Source organism: Coregonus clupeaformis, chromosome 8 (assembly GCF_020615455.1).
Source record: "Coregonus clupeaformis isolate EN_2021a chromosome 8, ASM2061545v1, whole genome shotgun sequence".
Taxonomy (NCBI): domain Eukaryota; kingdom Metazoa; phylum Chordata; class Actinopteri; order Salmoniformes; family Salmonidae; genus Coregonus; species Coregonus clupeaformis.
Window position 1 is genome coordinate 4,900,494 of NC_059199.1, and position 16,255 is coordinate 4,916,748.

General features: G+C 43.6%; 1 protein-coding gene across 1 annotated transcript in view; it reads right to left on the bottom strand.

Annotated features, from left to right (window-relative positions):
- Window positions 1-16,255, bottom strand: part of LOC121572102 (adhesion G protein-coupled receptor L3-like) — a 240,196-nt gene that overhangs the window by 33,281 nt on the left and 190,660 nt on the right. The window contains 4 exon segments of the mRNA XM_045221718.1: window positions 47-138; window positions 1,770-1,836; window positions 11,889-12,109; window positions 14,667-14,876. Of these exon segments, the coding sequence (XP_045077653.1) occupies window positions 47-138; window positions 1,770-1,836; window positions 11,889-12,109; window positions 14,667-14,876 (590 nt within the window).

The following is a 16,255-nucleotide window of genomic DNA, read 5'->3' on the forward strand; positions in this document are numbered from 1 at the left end:
GCGTCAGTCTGGAAGGTGCCAATGCCTGGAAGGACACGTGACTTACTTGATGTTGTCGAGGCAACCCGAGTCGGGTTTGAGGATGGCGGTGTGGTGGAACATCTTGTACAGCGCGATGCCTAGGAATATCACGTTGAGCTGGGAGAGTGGGGTGAAAGAAAGCAGAGAGCATAGCTGAGATGGAGTTTTTGTGTTGTAGATGATGTTTTCATTCATTTTTAAGCCAGGGAGACATTGTTAGAGCTAGTTGAATATGTAGTGTAGGAACAAGATGCAGTTTCCCACTTTGCCAAATAGAGCACAAAATTATATGAACAACTACCACGTATGCACTGAGTGTACAAAACATTAGGAACACCTGCTCTTTCCATGAGACTGACCAGGTGAATCCAGGTGAAATCTATGATCCCTTACTGATGTCACTTGTTAAATCCACTTCAATCAGTGTAGATTAAATAGTAATGGACCAGCGGTAGGGCCATCTCAAAATAGAATGGCCCCCTCAAAATGACACCAATTGAATTGTAACTCATAATACACTGTGCTGGGGAAGTGACATTCACCTAATTGAGCCACTGTCTGAATCAACTAGTCATTTTCCACCTCTCCAAAAAAAAAAAAATCCTAGGGACTACGATTCCAGACGGAGTCAGCCTTTCTTAGTGGAAGTATTCTGGTTGTTACACAGAAAAAGCATGAGTCATGAAGTGGAAATAATAGTTTTGTGAAGGATTTCTGAACATTTGATCGTGTATAAAGAGCATTAGACATGCATTTTGGGTTTTGTAAAGATCTAAGTTAACCCGTGAATGTTTGCATGTGTGTGTTCATGTGCACGTGTGTATTTTACCTCAGCCTATACTTATGCAGCTTCGGAGTGCCTGTTTGTGTGCCTGTGTCGGAGTGCCTGTGTCGGAGTGCCTGTTTGTGTGCCTGTGTCGGAGTGCCTGTGTCGGAGTGCCTGTTTGTGTGCCTGTGTCGGAGTGCCTGTGTCGGAGTGCCTGTTTGTGTGCCTGTGTCGGAGTGCCTGTGTCGGAGTGCCTGTTTGTGTGCCTGTGTCGGAGTGCCTGTTTGTGTGCCTGTGTCGGAGTGCCTGTGTCGGAGTGCCTATTTGTGTGCCTGTGTCGGAGTGCCTGTGTCGGAGTGCCTGTTTGTGTGCCTGTGTCGGAGTGCCTGTGTCGGAGTGCCTGTTTGTGTGCCTGTGTCGGAGTGCCTGTGTCGGAGTGCCTGTGTCGGAGTGCCTGTTTGTGTGCCTGTGTCGGAGTGCCTGTTTGTGTGCCTGTGTCGGAGTGCCTGTTTGTGTGCCTGTGTCAGAGTGCCTGTTTGTGTGCCTGTGTCGGAGTGCCGGTTTGTGTGCCTGTGTCGGAGTGCCTGTTTGTGTGCCTGTGTCGGAGTGTGCTTCCTCTCTCTGTGCCTCAAGGTACAACGGAATAGTATAGCTAGTGTACCATTCTACGTGGAAGTTCTGGGTGAAAATCAATCATAATCGTAGAGAGGCATCACTTGGCCACTGAATTCTAAGTGGAGTTCCTCTCTCCCTCACCAAAGACATCTCTGTCAGCAGTCCGGCAAAGCGACTAACCGCAATACTTCACAATTCACATCCTCATCCATTTCCCACCATGACACATGACCAGCAGTGGCTTATACCCAACGGTGTTACTGAGAAAAGTGGATGTTATGTTCTCTCTGGACCATTGAAGCAGCGACCTGGGGGGCTAAGTAGGGTTAATGAGATAGTACGGGAGTGGGGAAGTAGGGACGCTTACCATAATTATCAAGGTTGCCGGTCCTATGAAACTCCAAATGAAGTAGGTGTCCAGACGAAGCCAGCACCTGGAGGGGAGAGAGAGAGAGAGAGAGAGAGAGAGAGAGAGAGAGAGAGAGAGAGAGAGAGAGAGAGAGAGAGAGAGAGAGAGAGAGAGAGAGAGTATATCATTATGGAATATTATATGTAGAATATTATCATTATCCCCCGCTATATGAATAGAGAGAATGTATAAGAAGGAGAGAAGGGTACAATGAAGAATGAGAGGGGGGAGGAAGAGAGAGAGAGAAGGGGGTGGGGTAGAGAGAGAGAGAGAGAGAGAGAGAGAGAGAGAGAGAGAGAGAGAGAGAGGTAAGGTGAGGCCGGCGCACAGGACATACATCAACATGGAGGCTGGAATGACAAAGAGAAATGAGCACTTCAAAAACACAGTGCCGCAAGGGGGTAGGAGAGTTATGACCATTGCATGAGGGTTTGGAGGGTGGGATTTTGGAGTTTCAGTGCCATAACTGCTTATAGGGTGTGATGGTCACAACAGAGTTATCAAAGGACTTTAAAAACTGTAAAGTGGCTCGTGGGTGAAGTTTCCCCTAGGTACAGGCCCCCTGAAGGTACAGGCCCCCTGAAGGTACAGGCCCCCTGAAGGTACAGGCCCCCTTCCCGATCCTAAATTAAAGCTAGAACCTTAAATGCTACATCAATTTTTGGCCTTATAAATTCATTTATATTTTTTTGTACCTTTATTTAACTAGGCAAGTCAGTTAAGAACACATTCTTATTTACAATGATGGCCTAATGATATATCCCCATTGATTATTATAACTTATAAACGCCTCATGAGCTTAGCTCAACACAAAATATACACTTTTCTTACTCCCATGTTTGTAAACAATGTCAATGTTAACAAAACATATATAAAAAATAAAAATAAAAAAAACACTGTATAGCCTCAAAACATGGTTAAAATTAATTTATAATGTTGATCTCCTGGATGGTCAGTTCTTGCATCCATAGCTCTGTCTATGAATTTGAGAGTGGTAACATTTCTCCAGCCCCATCCCTCAGTGTTTTACCAAAACAGAGGTGGGTTGCCCACTTTGTTATTATTTCAACTGTGGATTCTAGCTTTAACCATTAGTGGGGAAAAAGCTCAACTGACCCAAGATCAGTATCTAAGGGCAACTTCACTCTACTTCTCTAATATGATCCTGTGTGCAGCACCTCCAGGCTGGTATGTTAACATGTTTATTAGGGTTGAGGTCCATTCCATATCAGGAATTGAATAGAATAGGACCACAGAAATACAATTCATGCTTGGAAAAGTTTGCACAGAAAATAATGGCAGGAATTCCATCCCCTTAATTGAATTCCATGCCCCACTCATTCCTTCAATTGAGTAAATTGAAATTGAACTCACACAACCATTAACCATATGCACACTTTTACCCTTTTCACACTATTGTGCCAACCCAAACCATACTATGTGGTCTTCGAATGCATTTCCTTTCACATTGAACTTTCCAACTCAATTCCAGCAACTATGGTGGATGTGTAACCAGGCCAGTGCAGCATGGCTCAGCTCAACTAGTGTGAAAAGGCATATGGAGACACAGACGAAGTGTTCAACCTCATCATGACTCAGCGAAATGACGTTGCAACGAGATTACTATATCAACACATGCGCTTGCTTGACTTCTCCGGCAGGTAGTCTAGCGGTTAGGAGCGTTGGGCCAGTAACCGAAAGGTCGCTGGTTCGAATCCCTGAGCCGGCAAGGTGAAAAAACCTGACATTCTCCCCTTGAACAAGGCAGCTAAACCCCAACAGCAATTGTTCCATGTTCACCGATGACGTGGACGTCGATTAAGGCAGCCCCCTGCACCTCTCTGATTCAGAGGTATTGGGTTAAATGCGGAAGAGACATTTTGGTTGAATGCATACAGTTGTGCAACTGACTAGGTATCCCCTTTCCCATCACACCAATACAAGACATGGCAGTTACAGTACACTATTTGGCTGATTGAACTCAAATTGGCCCAGATATTATCACACAGGGGCAGATGCCAGATGAAGGCAATACTGGGACGATTAAAATGAAGTTGATTCATGACCTGCCAACCAAATTATTAATCGTTTCATCTCCGCCGCAGCTAGATAGACCTCCATTTTTGGCCATCTGAAATGACAGTTTCTTACTGTGTTGTTATTTGGACTGACAAATAGGCTAGATGGAAATGGCAACGAATTTACTGTAATTCAACAGCATTTTAAGGCAGATTGAGAAGATAGCACTTGGCTTCGGACAGTGCAGTCCGTACTCCAACACTAGAAGGAAATGCAACAATGCAACTGGAGATTTCATTATACTGTAACTTGTCACCAGTGTTCCCTCTAAGCTGCGCAATAATTGCCAGCCCGCACGAGATTGAACTTCACTAAAATGTACACCATCTTTACTGGCTTTAAACAGATACATTTTTACATCTACTGTGGAAATTGGGATTGAATCAACATAATAACACTCCCTTTCAAAGCAAAAAAAACAAATCTAACTTCAAGACTAAGTTGGTGGTTTTGATGCTGAGGAGCGCATCGCTGTAGCCTTGATCTATGTCATGGGTATAAGCGGTTTTACCCTCTGTCAGAGTAGCTAGCCTAGAAGAACATTTGAGATCACAGAGAAGAACCGTGTGTAGCTGCATGTGCACATTAGTTAGTGAGTTTCTAGCCTGGTTATAGCTAATTTGGGTCAGCAATTAGGGAGTGATTGCTTCCTACAAGAGCACAAAACGTGACTTCGGAAACTATTCAGACCCCTTGACTTTTTCCACATTTTGTTACGTTACAGCCTTATTCTAGAATTGATTAAATAAATGTTTTTCCTCAGCAATCTACATGCCTATCAACAAAATATTTCCACATGGACATAGTTATAGCTGTTGACTTCTATGATATCGCCTGCAATAGCCAATATGTGGTGTTCAATGTAGGCCTACATTCCATGAGACTTTTTAAAAACATTATGCACAGCTTGACATTAACCATTTTAGAACTGATGTTTTAGTTGTCTGAAAGCTCAAATCACTTTATAAAAATCAGAAATTATCGGTCTCAATATAGGACACCGGCCCTTTAACACACAAAAAACTCTTTATCTGACTCGCTTTTTAATGACAGTTAGATACAGTGCATTTGGAAAGTATTCAGACCCCTTGACCTTTTCCACATTTTGTTACGTTACAGCCTTATTCTAAAATGGATTAAAGAGTTTTCTTTCCTCATTAATCTACACACAATACCCCATAATGACAAAGCAAAAACAGGTTTTTAGAAAATGTTGCAAAGTTATTAAATATCACATTTACGTAAGTATTCAGACCCTTTACTGAGTACTTTATTGAAGCACCTTTGGCAGCGATTACAGCCTCGAGACTTCTTGGGTATGACGCTACAAGCTTGGCACACCTGTATTTGTGGAGTTACTCCCATTCTTCTCTGCAGATCCTCTCAAGCTCTGTCAGGTTGGATGGGGAGCGTTGCTGCACAGCTATGTTCAGGTCTCGCCAGAGATGTTCGATCGGGTTCAAGTCCGGGCTCTGGCTGGGCCACTCAAGGACATTCAGAGACTTGTCCAGAAGCCACTCCTTGTCTTGGCTGTGTGCTTAGGGTCGTTGTCCTGTTGGAAGGTGAACCTTTGCCCCAGTCTGAGGTCCTGAGCGCTCTGGAGCAGGTTTTCATCAAGGAGCTCTCTGTACTTTACTTCATTCCTCTTTACCTCGATCCTGACTAGTCTCCCAGTCCCTGCCGCTGAAAAACATCCCCACAGTGTGATGCTGCCACCACCATGCTTCACCATAGGGGTGGAGCCAGGTTTCCTCCAGACGTGATGCTTGGCATTCAGGCCAAAGAGTTCAATCTTGGTTTCATCAGACCAGAGAATCTTGTTTCTCATGGTTAGAGTCTTTAGGTGCCTTTTAGAAAACTCCAAGCGGGCTGTCATGTGCCTTTTTGTCTGGCAACAATACCATAAAGGCCTGATTGGTGGAGTGCTGCAGAGATGGTTGTCCTTCTGGAAGGTTCTCCCATCTCCACAGAGGAACTCTAGAGCTCTGTCATAGTGACCATTGGGTTCTTGGTCACTTCCCTGACCAAGGCCCTTCTCCCCCAATTGCTCAGTTTGGCCAGACGAAGAGTCTTGGTGGTTCCAAACTACTTCCATTTAAGAATGATGGAGGCCACTGTGTTCCTGGGAACCTTCAGTGCTGCAGAAATGTTTTGGTACCCTTCCCCAGATCTGTGCCTCGACACGATCCTGTCTCGGAGCTCTACGGACAATTCCTTCGACCTCATGGCTTGGTTTTTGCTCTGACATGCACTGTCAACTGTGGGACCTTATATAGACAGGTGTGTGCCTTTCCAAATCATGACCAATCAATTGAATTTACCACAGGTGGACTCCAATCAAGTTGTAGAAACATCTCAAGGAGGATCAATGGAAACAGGATGCACCTGAGCTCAATTTTGAGTCTCATAGCAAAGGGTCTGAATACTTATGTAAATAAAGTATTTCTGTTTTAAATGTTTTATACATTTGCAAAATGTCTTAAAACCTGTTTTCACTTTGTCATTATGGGGTATTGTGTGCTGATTACTTTTTATTTAATCAATTTTAGAATAAGCCTGTAACGTAACTAAATGTGGAAAAAGTCAAGGGGTCTGAATACTTTCTGAAGGCACAGTAAAGAAAATCACGATAGTTGTAATGGAAACAGGACCTTTCGGTACAATTTTGTAAACGTACACAGATTATTTGTTCGTTTGACATGGTGCAATCTTTGTGTGTCGGTAAAATGTATTATGTGAGAAATATAGGTGGAAATGCCTTTATGCGCAAATATTGATATAATATCCATCATATCGAATTAAACTTGGAGTCACGCCATCACATGGTGTGTGCTTCTCCACTACAACGCAGGAAACCACACAGTTTATTAGGTTACAGAAGTCATGGCTAGAAGGGAACCAGTCTTTGTGAAATTAACGTCAAAAGCTAAAATGTTTTGCATTTTAGCTAACCCTAACCCTTTTCCTAACCTTACATATCCTAACCTTAACCTAATTCACCTAACCAGCTACGTTAATTATCCTAACCTGATGTGTAAGTTCTCCTAACCTGCTACGAAACGTAAAATATGACGTTAATTTGACAAAAGCTTGATCCCTTCTAGCTATGACCGGCTACAGATGATATAAGTTATGATGAACTTCACAGGGTGGTGAAAGTGCACGGTATGAGCTTGACGCTCCTTTCCAATAAATGTTGAGGGTGTAATTCTGGTGACATATGGCACCGGTCTATGGACCCTGGTCAAAAGTAGTGCATATAGGGAATAGAGTGCCCTTTGGGACATAACCAGTGAGTGTTACTTTGGTGTTACTGGGACTTGACAATTCTCCCCGTGGCTCTTATCAAGGGATGAGAGGAGACGATGTAAACGCACGCGCACATCAAAGGCTTTGTAAGTAGTCATTATAATATGCTGAAAGCTCTATTGTTTATTTTTTTCCATCTTTTTCCAGATCACAGAAAAGCTGATTTATTTAAAGGGGAAGGGCTGTCATTTCTGGAGAATACTCGAGCCAGCAATCCTCCGACTATCTGCCTGTTCTCCTCTCCAGTCATGTCAGGGTTGTGTTTTGCTTTTTGAGCGTATCTATTTTTCCCATGTGCCGGCCTGACACTCAGCATTGGTGGCAGCCTCCTCAGATCCTCTTGGTTACGACGCAAAGAGAATAAAAAGCCAGGTCCTCTGTTTCCCGCTAAGACAGAGTAGCGTTTTGTCTCCCAACGTCTAGTGTTGGGTGCCCGTATCGGTGACACTGATACACAGCAACTTGACACATTAGTTTAGCTCAAAGAGACACTTTGGAGAGAGGGGAGAGAAATGTGCTACCGAGACAAGAGAATCTAAAGAGACAAAGTCACGCGTGAGGACATGAGGGGCTCCAGGTATGCCAAGGTGTCTAAACGCAGTTTATCTGTTGCAAAATGGATAGAGATGCTCTCAAAGTCATAAACTGTCATTATTAACGTCAGATAAATGATCAAGTAAATGATTTAGGTTGAAATGTGAGCTATGTGGCTTTTTGGTAAGGCATTATTGCAATGTTGTCATTTGTAAAACTGAGTTCACCTCATGGTATATCATTTACAGTAGAATAGTATATGCCCCAAACCTAGGGCTTTTTTAAATGAATAACTTCACTTTCCATACACATATATTGTCTCCAACAACTAACACAATCTAACAATATAGTCTAAGAATACTCTGGCAATGTAGCCTACACTAATTTAGTAACAGACTGTGGAATCAATTGGAACATGCAGCTATTCAAGGAACAGAAACACTTATAACACACCTACTCCTGAGCAAATTAGCCCCATAACAGCCAAAATGGAACTACGCCAGGTCATGTAACACAAAACAATGCGTTTCATTATGTTCTCTGTCACTGGACTCACTTAGAGACTGTGACTTAGCAAAATATCAGTGGCCATTTTGAATTTTTAAAGCGTGACACTTTCTCCTCAGTTAACAGGACAACCTACGGTCATGTTTTTATCGCTCAAATGACTCTATTCCGATTCTAAGTGGAATATTGAGCTGTGCGATGCCCAAACCCCTCCCCCTCTAGCTGAGCATGTCACGCCCTGTCCCGTCCCCCATCTCTCACGGCTGCGTATAAATTGTTCCACCGGTGGCAGGCAGTGGCAGCTATCGCCCCAATCCATCACCAAGAACTGTGGCTCCTGCTACCCACAAATGCACTGTCTAGTGTGTGTGTGTGTGTGTGTGTGTGTGTATGCACATACGTGTGCATGTGTGACTGTTGTAACTCTAGGGGGTCACAGGATCTCCATGTTCACCCCCACAGACCATCTTTGCCCAACAGGCCTTCATATATCGTGAGTCATAAACCTTTCAGGAACTGACTTATGTCTTCTTGCTCTTAGGAGATAGCTGACCAGTCACACCAGCTCGAAGGAAAAGGTTGAACTCTGACCCCTCAGGAGACACGACCGAGGTCATGTGGTGTGTCTAACAACTGTTTCATTGGTTCAACATCCCATGATGTTGGGTGGGAAAACACCCAACTTTCTCTCAGAAGAACTTCCGTAACACAGGCAAACAATAAAGTATAGACTTTTATCCCTACTCTTAAATACATTTGAAATGACAACGTATTACGTGAAGGTATTGTTAATAAATATGTGTACTTTTGTATATTTATTCTGTAATTGCAATATTTAGTATCTTCTAAATACATGTTAGTACAAATTAAATCAAATTGTATTTGTCACATACGCCGAATACAACAGGTGTAGACCTTACCATGAAATGCTTACTTACAAGCCCTTAACCAACAATGCAGTTCAAGAAATAGAGTTAAGAAAATATTTACTAAATAAACAAAAGTATAAAAAATTATATAAAATCATAAAGTAACACAAGAAAATAACGAGGCTATTTAGCAGAAGCTCTTATCCAGAGCGACTTACAGTTAGTGAGTGCATACATTTTCCATACTGGCCCCCCGTGGGAATCGAACCCACAACCCTGGCGTTGCAAGCGCCATGCTCTACCAACTGAGCTACAGGAGGCCTGTCGCCGAGTCAATGTGCGGGGGTACAGGTTAGTCAAGGTAATTTGTAAAGTGACTATGCATATGACATATCTGGTATCATTGTGTTCTAGAATACAAACACTTTGGAAACAATTGCATATGTATAATAAAGGCCTGATAGCCTTTTAGTAATGATGTCTGATTTACAAGTCACTCTGACTCGAAGAGAGATGGGGAACTCCTCATCCCCCATGATCTCTGAGGCCATCGGAAAAACAAATCACACCCACCCTAATAAAAACTGCTCTCTGGCAGTTGGAAATTCAGTTGAAAACTCAACAGTTGAAAACTCAGCCAAAAGACAGACGAATGGAGAATTGAATCGACTTGGAGGAGAAAGAGACTTGTCTTGCAGGAGGGAGAGAGGAGAGTAGGCATGACAAAGAGCTGATACAGAACTCTAGGAAACGGCCTCTGAACTAAGAGAGGTACGTCTTCCTCACCAAGAAACGGAGATGGAACCCTTACCAGGAAGGAAGAAAAATGGGCAGACCAGTTACATTATGCTGAAGAACGAATGGGGTCTTGGACATCTTCATACCATGTGTGCAACACAAAGATGACTGCGCCAATAGACGGTACCGACGCAGGTCAGAGAGAGAGGGAGAGAGAGAGAGAGAGAGAGAGAGAGAGAGAGAGAGAGAGAGAGAGAGAGAGAGAGAGAGAGAGAGGATCTGACCATTGACTCAGTAAATATGACGACATCCTCTGTGTTTCCTCCTTGATTCGGCATTGCAAAATTATAATCTTAATAGATCAATCATAGTCTCTGTTTCTTTTCATTGTGTGTTTCTTTGGTGTAACAATAAATCCTATGCTTTGACAAATACTGTCTCTAATACAATTAAAGACCTTACGTATCCTTTAAGATTGTTGATATGAGACTTGATGAACGAAGGCTAAACTACTAATCAGTTTCAAGTTAATAGTTTTCTTTGAATTAAAACAATTAATGGTGCCCTTATACAACGTTATTAATTTGAAACAGTAGGCAAATTAATGGCTTAATGAAGTCGCCAATTATCACCAATTATCAGACCACTAAAGTTCCTACAATGACATGTATCATACATCTTGTGAAAACTGCTGATACTGGTTTCCATTGTTTTTCAGATTGGCTACCAATTTAGTGAGAGAGGAACAGTTTCTCTCTATTTCTTCTCTGTGTCATTGTTAGGAATGCTGGTTTATATTTCAGAGACGTGCGAGAGAAAATCAAATAATTTCTCCAGTATCTTCAGCGGGGAAACATAGGAGCGTATGACGATTACTTTCTCGACGTCTCCCTTTCTCGCCCCGGCTCTAGTGCTTCATCTCCTCGCTCCAATCTCTCCATCTATTGCTCCCACGCTCAGTTATACAGGAGTTATGTGAATGCTGAAGACGGTAACCACAATGGCTTGGCAGTCACACAGCTATGGCTCGCGTTTCAGCTTGCATTTGCCACTGTTAGACATTTTGTCAAGTCAGCAGAAGTTCTGCGTTAGAATAACCGTTCAGGTCCATTAAGGAGTGATGAGGAGCATTAGTTATTGCAGCAACGCCAAATATATATCTTTAAATTATAACGACCAGCACAAACTGTTTTTATTCAATGAAATTAGTCAGCTGATTCAGTGTAGTTGTGTGAATTAACCTGACCAAATAAATGTGGAAATAAACCAAATTTAGTGTAAGGCTAGGAGTTTGTCTTCTGACCAGGAACAACTCTGTGCCCTTGTTATAGTCTACAAGATGTTTCTAGTTCAGGTCAGGTGTTCAGGAAACCCGCCCTATCATGGGCTCATCTTAACCAGAGGGCTGATCTAGGATCAGCACTCCCACTCTGAGATGCTTTATGAATACAGGCCCTGATTGAAAAAAGCAGAAGAACTTTCCACAATGCTCTCAAAAACCAAACAGAATGGCACAGCAGAATGTCACTACGTCTAGACAGCCGGTAAACAAATAAACAGCAGTGGACCACACTGTCTACACGACAGCCATAGCGAACATATCAAAACCATATTGAATAGTTCAGATATGGCCATCAGCCTGGTATTGTGTGTCATCAGAAGGTGCTGGTCATATGGATGAGGACATGTTTGAACAAGCCAATATTTCAATACGTTCACTACAATAAGTTAAGACATTATTATGGCCTACGCAACCTTGTTTCCCCAGTTACAGATTCTCTAGAAACTCCTTAGGACCCCCTGACGTTTCACACATTTGTTCAATTGCAACCCCATTTGAATCAGGTGTGCCAGTACTGGAAAATATAAAATAGAGGAACACGCAGTGCTTGAGGAGAGGTTTGAGCAACACTGTTTTAGAATGTACACCTTAGCAAGGAATGGGTTAATGGTGGGCATGGTTCAAATGACGGGGTTCCTACGGTCAAGGTTCTAATGGCATGGTTCTAAAGCCGTAGTTCCATTTCCGGGAAATACTCACACTCGGTCCGTGCCGTAGCTCCGGTAGTCCACGGCGGCCGACACGGTCACGATGAGCGCAGGCACGCCGTAGCCCACCAGGTAGAAGAAGCGTTTGCGCGAGTGCTCGCTCTCGAACACCTCCACCAGCATAATGTAGAGCTGCACGCCCTCCAGGAACATCCAGGTGAAGGCAGCCAGGAAGAAGAAGTGGAGCAGGGCAGCGAACACAGCACAGGCAATCTGAGGGGAGAGGGGACACGGTACAGGTCAAAGGTCATGTTCAAAACTTGAATGCAGAGCAAAAATAATGAGCAGAACGTGCACATACGCACGCACGCAAACACGCACGCATACACACACTACTTGTAACGACTGTAATTGATCCGATTATTGAAGCAATTGGTCATACCTGGGGTACTTTGTTCAATGGTCATTGAAATTGGTTCAATTAAATGACTGTCAGGATCAGTGGCCATCAATGCAATTCAGGAGAGAGTGATCTTTAAACTGCCCACTGAATCAAACCATCACATTTTATGAGAAGAGTAGATGGCAAAAGCATAGTCTGAAAGCTCTAAGATAATATAAATGTTGCTTTGTCATCCGTACTCTAGGGTTCACATTTATGACAGCAAGTGTGTGTGTGTCTGCCACTGTTCTAATTGTGCAACATACCTTACCTTGGAAACTACAGCACTCTCACACACACACACATACACACTTTCATTCATTAACACAAAGTGAGAACTCCTCCTCTAACAACTTCTCTCACCCCCCTCCCTACTGCACCCTGTTGATAATGACAGTGCCCTGAGAGCAGAGCTCTAGCAGGTCAGCTCAGCTCTCTAAGTGACAATCCAGCGGTGGCCATTAAAAGCAGGGGGGAGAGGGGGGGTTGACATATTGATCGCCTAATCCAGATTATCTACAGCACTTAGAGATCAGTCTACTGTTCTACGACGGGAGGGCTAGTGCAGTGGTGGGTGGTGAGGGGTGGAAAGGGGAGGCAGGGGTGAGGGTGTGTGTGTGTGTGTGTGTGTGTGTGTGTGTGTGTGTGTGTGTGTGTGTGTGTGTGTGTGTGTGTGTGTGTGTGGTTCTTTGATAGAAACATAGGAGCTTGAGCTGTGTCAGGTGAAGTAACAGGGTGGAACTGGAGAGAACCAGGAGGACTGGGGAGAACCAGGGAGACTGGAGAGAACCAGGGGGAAAACCAGGGGGACTGGGGAGAACCAGTGGCACTGAGGGGGAACTGGCTGAAGGGATATTTGTGAGAGAGGCTTAGAAAGGTCTAGATGAGGGCAGAGTCAGGGTTGGCTAACAAAGGTATCCCACGGTGTTGATTATCATTGCTAGTTGAAAAGATACATGAAAGATGATAACCTTTTATCCTTATCTCCTTTATACACATGATTGACCTATACCATCAATACATTCTATACATTACATTCCAATCAGTTGATGAACAACATTGTTATGAGTGGCACACACTCATAACCATGGATACTTAAAGCTTCAAAAAACTCATGTTCTCAAGATCAGTTGAGACATTCAAATCGGAACAGACTAAGGGGCAATTATATTTGTTTTAAACTCTAGAGGAAACGGATACATTCAACTGTCTGCAACCTTCACTAATTTAAATTATGATGGCAGACAATTTCCCATCAACCAGGAATCCTTGCTCATGTTGTCTAGCACAAATAAGATGTAGCATCTATAGATCCATTGTATTTCAGCGGTTCACCCTTCAAATACACAGATGCCCTAGGAAGTGCATCGAAGTACACTCAAACCTTAATGTTCTGGTCAGACTACTGAATTGCTTTCTCGAGCGTAACTGGCCGCCAAGAGATGAGAGAGCCGCGGTGTTTTTGAAATATTTAACTGATAAGATTAGCAAAACAATTCATAAGGGTTAAGGTCAAAAGCTGATGGATTTTCTAATTTCCTAACTTCCTGGCTCAGCTCATGGTTTTCTACTATCCTTTCTAGTGTCTTACCAGGGTTGTTCTGTGAACAGAATAACTTGGAACAAAAGTTAAAAAATAAGGAACATGTTATATGGTTAACTATCTAGCTGTTACCAGTGGACCCACTCTATTGAAGGCGTAGTTACTGTAGTGGGACTTACTGTTAGCAGTGGACCCACTCTATTGAAGGCGTAGTTACTGTAGTGGGACTTACTAGTAGTATAATAGGCAATTGCACTAATATACAGAGCACAGAACCATGTCTAATTTAGACCTGAGGAACCAGGTATGAAACCTCTCTAGCCAATCAGTAACACTAATTAATCAAATGGCAGTTTGAAATGAAAACCACGTGGGCACTTTGGCCCCTCGAGGACTAGAGCTGACACCCTGGATGCACTTCAATAGTCTAACGTGGCTTCCTCGCCTCCTTTCCCTAATCAGAACTGATTTGGGAGACCGGTGACTGATCCCAAATAGACTTCTGCCTCGTTGCCGTCACCTATCCGGCATGTTCAGATTAGTGCAGATGAAGACGGCAAGGGGAGGGGAGGGAGCAACTTTAGACTACTGAGATTAAGCCCCCTGACACGCACCCCTCCCTCTGTCAACCACTGGGACCTTCGATGGCTTAAATACCAAAATGCATGAAAAAAGCCTGATGCAGGTGTGTGGTGGAGTGTATCACAAGTAAAACCTCCCCAACTTTTCAGACAGACAGAGCAACACCACCCTAGGCCCTCCACCAACACACCGCTGTCATTGAAAATATATTGAGTCGGCTGTGTTTTTTGAGCATAATTTGTCTGGCTTAGGAGTGTTCTTACCGGTTGGTCAGCTCGGTTGATCCCCACCAGGAAGAGGGACTCTGCGATGAAGAGGCTGATGCAGAGGTTCTTGTGGATGGTGTTTCGGTCGCTCTGGAGGCCCCGGAAGAAGCAGAAGGTGAACAAGCTGATGAGCAGGCAGACCAGGGAGAGCAGAATGCCAACCCACGTGATCACATCCAACAGCAGGTCATGGACCGGGTCTGTATTCTGGAAAAGCGTACAAAAAAAGAATGAATTCAAGTATTTTATTAGACATGGTTAAAATACATACAGTGGGGGAAAAAAGTATTTAGTCAGCCACCAATTGTGCAAGTTCTCCCACTTAAAAAGATGAGAGAGGCCTGTAATTTTCATCATAGGTACAAGTCAACTATGACAGACAAATTGAGAAAAAAAAATACAGAAAATCACATTGTAGGATTTTTTATGAATTTATTTGCAAATTATGGTGGAAAATAAGTATTTGGTCACCTACAAACAAGCAAGATTTCTGGCTCTCACAGACCTGTAACTTCTTCTTTAAGAGGCTCCTCTGTCCTCCACTCGTTACCTGTATTAATGGCACCTGTTTGAACTTGTTATCAGTATATAGACACCTGTCCACAACCTCAAACAGTCACACTCCAAACTCCACTATGGCCAAGACCAAAGAGCTGTCAAAGGACACCAGAAACAAAATTGTAGACCTGCACCAGGCTGGGAAGACTGAATCTGCAATAGCTAAGCAGCTTGGTTTGAAGAAATCAACTGTGGGAGCAATTATTAGGAAATGGAAGACATACAAGACCACTGATAATCTCCCTCGATCTGGGGCACCACGCAAGATCTCACCCCGTGGGGTCAAAATGATCACAAGAACGGTGAGCAAAAATCCCAGAACCACACGGGGGGACCTAGTAAATGACCTGCAGAGAGCTGGGACTAAAGTAACAAAGCCTACCATCAGTAACACACTACGCCGCCAGGGACTCAAATCCTGCAGTGCCAGACGTGTCCCCCTGCTTAAGCCAGTACATGTCCAGGCCCATCTGAAGTTTGCTAGAGTGCATTTGGATGATCCAGAAGAGGATTGGGAGAATGTCATATGGTCAGATGAAACCAAAATATAACTTTTTGGTAAAAACTCAACTCGTCGTGTTTGGAGGACAAAGAATGCTGAGTTGCATCCAAATAACTCCATACCTACTGTGAAGCATGGGGGTGGAAACATCATGTTTTGGGGCTGTTTTTCTGCAAAGGGACCAGGACGACTGATCCGTGTAAAGGAAAGAATGAATGGGGCCATGTATCGTGAGATTTTGAGTGAAAACCTCCTTCCATCAGCAAGGGCATTGAAGATGAAACGTGGCTGGGTCTTTCAGCATGACAATGATCCCAAACACACCGCCCGGGCAACAAAGGAGTGGCTTCGTAAGAAGCATTTCAAGGTCCTGGAGTGGCCTAGCCAGTCTCCAGATCTCAACCCCATAGAACATCTTTGGAGGGAGTTGAAAGTCCGTGTTGCCCAGCGACAGCCCCAAAACATCACTGTTCTAGAGGAGATCTGCATGGAGGAATGGGCCAAAATACCAGCAACAGTGTGTGAA